General features: G+C 48.6%; 1 protein-coding gene across 1 annotated transcript; it reads left to right on the plus strand.

Moving 5' to 3' along the window:
• Nucleotides 1-5,155, plus strand: SLC35D3 (solute carrier family 35 member D3). The gene is made up of 2 exons (XM_036381309.2): nt 1-451; nt 1,588-5,155. Exons 1-2 carry the CDS (start codon nt 16-18, stop codon nt 2,415-2,417), a joined length of 1,266 nt encoding a protein of 421 aa, XP_036237202.1. The 5' UTR covers nt 1-15; the 3' UTR covers nt 2,418-5,155.
• The last annotated feature ends 1,554 nt before the right edge of the window (nt 5,156-6,709 follow it).

Consider the following 6,709-nt stretch of genomic DNA (forward strand, 5'->3'; position numbering starts at 1 on the left):
CCGGGCGCGGGCAGGATGCTCCGGTGGCGGGGCCGGGCGCGGGGCGTCGCGGTGGCGGTGGCGCACGGGCTGTGCTCGGGCTCGCTGAACATCCTGCTGAAGTTCCTGCTGGCCCGCTACCACTTCGCCTTCCTGACGCTGCTGCAGTGCCTCAGCAGCGCGGCGGCGGCGCTGGGGCTGGAGGCGCTGCGGCGGCGGGGGCTGGCGGCGCTGCCGCCCTTCGGGCCCCGCCTGGCGCGCCCCTTCGCCGCCGTGGCCGCCCTGGCCACCCTGCAGTCCACCCTCACCCTCTGGTCGCTGCGCGGCCTCAGCCTCCCCATGTATGTGGTCTTCAAGCGCTGCCTGCCCCTCGTCACGCTGGTCACCGGCGCCCTGGTGCTCCGCGACGGCATGCCATCGCCCGGCGTCCTCGTCGCCGTCCTCATCACCACCTGCGGCGCCGCGCTGGCCGGTGAGCGCGACCGCGACCGCACCGAGGGCACGGGGCGGGACGGGACGGGACGGGACGGAGCGGGACGGGCGGCCGCAGCGGTACCCGCTCCCTTCGGGCTTCGGGCGCCGGAGCGGGAGGGCAGCGCCAGTCCGGGAGAAAGACGCGAGGATACGGGGTGCGTGCAGTGCTGGGGGACAGCTGCGGCCCCACGGAGCCTCACAGGCGGGCAGGTGCAGCCTTGCAAAGGTGGATGCAGCCCCGCTCTGACTGGCACATTCTTGCAGGGCTCGGTAGAAGCTTTTGGAGAGAGGTGCATCCTTATGCGGGCCCGTGTAGGAGTAGCTGCAACCTTATTGCAGCCCTACTAGGGAAGGTGCAACCTTATGGAGGGAATTGTAGTCTTATGGCGGGTGGGTGAACCTACAGGGGTAGATGTAATGTTCTGAGAGCAGCCGCAAGCCCATGGGACAACTGCTGCCTTGCTGGGGCAAGTGTGGTCTTATAAGGGCAGGTGCAAACTTAGGGGTCAGCTACAGCCCTCTGGGGCCAGCAGGACCCGTGTTGCTGTCCAGCCGAGGTGTAGGTGGGGTGGGAGGCAAAGCTGGCACTTTGTGGCACGACAGCACTCCTGGGCTGGGGGCTGCCTCAGACAGCAGAGCACATGCAGAGGGTGTAATTTAATCTGCAAAGAGACTGACAGGGGGCTCGGGAGGGAGGTGTTCCTTCAGGGATCCTGTAGGGCTGTATGACTAGAGGGTGCAGAATGGCCAGTGGGTTGGAGGGCAGGCAGCCCAGGCAGCCAGAGCTGGCATGTGTATGTGCTGGCAAGAGGATGCTCAAGGTTGCTCTGTGCGTGTGTGTGTCCGGTTTCAGCTACAAATATTACACAGTGTCTTCACAAAAGGGAGAAGGCAATCTGATTTTGGCTGTGGGATTTAGAGGGGGTATGAAAAACACTCAATATGTTTGCAGCATTAAAAAATGCATAAGAGATTTGTTGGGAGGCAAGACTTGGACAAGCATGACAAATCCTAGGGGTTATGGAAAGTGCAATGATGCCTATTTCCTAAATATCCCTCTAGTCCAGAATGGTGCTGTCTTTCTGTCTCCCGTGCACCACCTATGCTTATTTCTCTCTGTGACTCTCGTGACAGGAGCTGGAGACCTGACTGGGGATGCTATGGGCTATGTGACAGGCGTGCTGGCCGTGCTGATACACGCTGCCTACCTGGTGCTCATTCAAAAAACCAGTGTAGACAGTGAATATGGACCCCTGACAGCTCAGTATGCCATCGCTGTTTCGGCCACCCCTTTCCTCATCATCTGCTCCTTTGCCAGCATGGATTCCATCAACGTCTGGTCCTTCCCAGGGTGGAAGGACCCTGCTATGGTATGCATCTTTATTGCTTGTGTCCTGATTAGCTGTGCCATGAACTTTACCACCCTTCACTGCACCTACATTAACTCAGCTGTGACCACCAGCTTTGTAGGGGTGGTGAAGAGCATAGCCACCATCACAGTAGGCATGGTGGCATTCAATGATGTGGAGCCCACAAAGTTATTTATAGCTGGGGTTGTGGTCAACACCTTGGGGTCTGTCATTTACTGTGTGGCCAAGTACGTTGAGACCAGGCGGCAAAGCAACTATGAGGACCTGGAGAAAGAAGCTAGAGAAGAGGAGGGGAAAAGGCAGGCTGGAGACCAAGCTCTGTTTGCCATGGAGACAATTTCCCAGGGGAAGGGGGCCGAGGAAGCAGCGGTGGAAGGATCATCCACAGGGCAGAGACAGAGTGGAGAGGAAGAGAAGGACGTCACTGAGAAATCAGCCACGGCACTTGTGGTTCAGGGAAAATCCACCATCACACAAGAAGTGAACAGAAGCTCGCTGAAAGAAGCCTATCTTGGAGTATGGAGGTTGGTGAGGGGTGCTAATTATATAAAGAAGGATTATTTGATAGAAAATGAAGAGCTACCAAACCCTTAAAAAGCAGATTTGAAAACCGATTGTTTGAGGACAGACACCTGGTTTTCTGTACAGGGGGAAGGCAGAGCATACATTTCCACATCAATGCTTACAAATCCAAATCATTCAGGATGACTTTACCTCATTGTCAAAAAGCAAAAGATCATAGTTTGCTCATGCTTTGGGCTTGCTTTCAGCTGCTTTCAGTATGTCACCTCAGCTAAGGTGCTGACACTCTGCTGCAGACACAGAGAGAGCTGGGTAAGGGGAAGCCACGAGGTGCTTGCCCAGCAGCTGGGAATATGAGGGATATCAGTGCCACTGGGATACTTGGCAGTACCAGTGACACAGCGGTGGCCTATACCTTAGATTGTGTCTGGAGCCTAGTGATTTTAACACATTTGGAGGCTCTGTCAGTGTGCTTCTGTATCTGTATCCATCCAATTATAGGTACTCTACATAACCAATTCCTACAATATAAACTCGTATTAACTGTACTTTTTTGTGCTCCTCTGTGTCAATACAATTACAACAGAGCTAGAGGTTGTGCCACTTCAGTTATATGGGTGTAAAATCACTCTCTTGTCTGATGAATTGAAGCCCTCCAGGCTAAGCCTTGGACCTGGTTTACCTTGGGTGCTTTGTGTCTTCAGTAGAAATCCTTTAGTCTTGTGATGGTGTACGTGAAAGCAGAACCAGATCTGAGCTTCTGAGAAGCTTTGACTGGCAAAAGAAGGATGTTTGTCTATGAGCTTTAACTATACGTAGCATTTGGAATATTAGCTTGACTCAAATAAAAGATCTTGGAAATGTTGGTATGTATTGATTGGATTTGGGAGGGCTATAAAAATTTAGGGAGAAAGTGTGTGCCTTGTGTTATCCCTCCTTGTACCCTAAAGTCAGATGAATCAGAGCCTGGACTGGAACCCAGATGTCCTCTCCATTCATTCTGTCACAAGCAGAGGCTGAGAGCAGAGCTGGGGACAGCAACTCTGAAGTTCCCAGGGGTGCTTTTGCAGGACAGTTGTGCTACATCCTGGCCATGTGCTGGTACGTGGCTTTGTGCGTATCCACCCTCGCTGTCCCTGTGCCGGGCTGTCCTGTGGAACAAAGCGCGGGCAGGCAGCAGGAGCTGCCCGGGGCTCCGGCAGATCCCATGGCCGAGTGCTTGGGGAGCGGGATGCTCAGTGTGCTCGGCACAGGGACATCCATGGCTTTGGCAGAGGCAGCTCCCCAGTGCCCAGACTGTCCCTGTCCCCATGGGCTGCGAGGGGCAGAGCTGCTTTTCCCCTTGGGAACTCAAGTGCTCGTGTGGGAAGTGGGAAGCAGGCACTCCAGCGAGGCCTCAGCTGAATACACTAGTATTTTGTCCCGCATCTATTTAACTGAGAAGACTGTGGAAACAAATGTTTGAGTGTGTTTCTTTGCCTGAAGATACCCATTTGGTAGGTGGGAGTACTTGGGTGGAACTAGACAGAGAAAAGATTTGATTGTGAGTACTTCTCACCCCAAAAGGGTGCTGCAGCCATTGAGGCCACCTTGACAACAGACTGAAAAAAGTTGTTACCATTTTCTGAAAAAATTAACCAAGTTTGTTGTTGTTGTTGTTTTTAATATTGTTATTGTTGTTATTAATAATTATTTATTATTATCTATTAAGCCAGTGAACTGAAAATCAGCTATTCCCACAGCCCTAATTAACCAGTGCCTGGCCCAGTGCTCTCTCCAGCTGAGCAGGCAGCATTAGCCTCACAGCGTGTTCAGTCTGAAGTGAGCAATTTGCCCAGCAGGGAATATTTGCAAAACTGCTCTCTGGGGGAGCTTTAGGTTCTTGTCAATAAATGCAGGCAGAAACATCAGGTGCTGTGGCAGTGTGTTTTCGGAATGATTGCAGAAGTTGGCTGACCTGGCATCACCCATGAATTTTGAAAGAGAAGGCTAAAAGGACATTTATGCTAAAAGCCTGGAGCTGCTGAGCTGGGGGACAGGGCAGGGAGCTCTGTACATCACATGTTATGTATAGCTTGTGTTCAAGAGGTACTGGCTGTTTGCCAAAATACGTTTACCTTCTGTTTGAGCTCCATATGGGATCTTTTCAATAAAAGTACTATTTATTGTTTCTAGGCTAATATAATAGGGCTTTTGTTAGTTTTTCAAATGCATCCTCGGCTAAAGAAGTTTGTGCCTATTACTTATAGTCGCTGTGTTACTGAACTCATTGCGATATTGAACTGCATTGTAATCATACAGATGGCTGGAGAGAAACACACAATTCTGATCTGTCCTCACTGTGCTCACTGTTTTCTGTCCACAAAAAAGGTGGATCTTCTTACCACCTGGATGCCAGTCTTAGATCCTGTAGTGCACACGCCGTGTTTGACACGTGCTCTAGGAAGCTCTCCCACTGGACTCTTGTTTCAGGACTTTTTCCTGTGGGGAGGTTAAATGTTTTGCCACTTACTGTTGTTAAATTATTAGTAGAAATCTGTGGAAATTCAAACAGTTTTGACTATTAAAAAAGCTGCTGTTACAATGTTGTACATTTGCATGTATAGTCGAAATGTGATTATATTGTATTCTGTTTTTACCTGTAAATTCCCTAAATTAAAATGGGAATTTGGCAAATGCAATCCAGTTTTTCAGTAACAGACGCTGTCGCACAATAAAATGAAAATACTGCCTCGTGCTGAGGTATTTTAATAGCATCAGCAGAAGACGGTAGAATGAGATGTGGGAATAAAATGCACTGCTTTCCAAAAGCTTTCTGCTTTTCTTATTGTTGCTACTCCAGGGTGCTCATTTTTGCTTCATTTATAGTTATTCTTGTGCCTTTATACCATCCAAGTTTCCTCAACATGTGACCACACACTATAAATAATGTCACGGATAGAGGGACTTAGGACAGACAAAGGAGCACGGGATTCTGAAGTGCTGAAACCTCGGTACAGCTCAAAATTTCAGTGGTTCTCAGTGGTGATTTTTTTGGTTACATATTTAAGATGATTCATTGTCACTGGTGTAGCTGTTATACCTCTAGAATTAATAAAAGTAAGATGAAGCTCATTATTAATAGTTCCACTATAAAATGACAGCATTATTAAAGGACTTAATATTAATTTCTTTTTACAATGTTAAGTATTTGTATTATCATCGATGTCGCATGGCAGCGCTAGGAGATGACTTAAGCATCATGTTTACCTGTTTGCTTTGGATGAAAGGTACATAATATGCCTGTGGCTGAAACTGGGCTGTGCCAGACCAGGCTGTGGTCGGTGGTTATTGCTGAATTCATCTTAGAGCTCCACACAAATGTGCCTGCAGGTTGATTTAGAGAAGGAGACCATCCTTGTTGTCAGATAATAAATGAACCTGATGCACAGTGACTGCTTTGAGAATAAACAGGAATTTCAGTGTCAACACATCCTTGAGTAACACCTGCTGTAGCACTCCTAGACGTGCACGTACGCGCACATGCACGCACACAAATGCACATGCAGCAGGACAACAAAAGCCAGACTGGCTATCTTTTTTGAAATGCATTCTTCTCTAAGAAATTAAAGAGAGGACAGTTTATTTTGAGGCAGGTACCGTTAAAATTTCTAAGGATAAATGAAAAATTTGTATACATCATTAATCTTGTATTTGCCATCACTTCCACATGGAAAATATGCAGCAACCTACAAAGAGCCATCTGAGAATGAGAGAAATTTCACAGTTTGCTAACCAACACTTCAGACCCCTGCATACGTCCAAGGATAGTTTATTGCCAGTGTTTAATAGCCTCTTGTAATTCTGTTTGCTGCAAAAATGACTGTTTGCTGCAAAGGCTTTAGTAGGCAAAAAGATGCAAGCCCTTCAGTTCTGGTCTCTAAATTACCACTTGAGCATTTTGCTGTTAATCATGGTGAAGTTTAACACCTTAACCCTCTCTGCCTGTGTCCTGTATAATTTCATATATTACTTCGAGGTTTCTTCTGTGTTTTTCTAACTAGAGTCTCTAAGTGCAGTGGAGGCAATCAACTCTGCTCTCAATGAGCTGCTGTATTCATGCTTCAGTTGCTTGTTGAAGGTCGTCGGGAAGCTTTTCACTTCAACCCTGTTTCTGTCAGGAATTGATGAGCATGCACATGCCCTCTTTTCTCATCCTTTGTCCATCCTGAAAATCGCTGCAAGTGATGGAGGACTTGCCACAGAGGCTTCTGCTACTTTTGTTTTAGAAGGGAAGGGAAGGGATGGACCAGCAGGATCTTGAATGTCCAGATTGCTTCTTTCTACCTTTGTGCATGTTTCTGCCCACCAGCTCCCTGCATCCC

The sequence above is a fragment of the Molothrus ater genome, chromosome 3 (assembly GCF_012460135.2).
Source record: "Molothrus ater isolate BHLD 08-10-18 breed brown headed cowbird chromosome 3, BPBGC_Mater_1.1, whole genome shotgun sequence".
Classification (NCBI taxonomy): Eukaryota; Metazoa; Chordata; class Aves; order Passeriformes; family Icteridae; genus Molothrus; species Molothrus ater.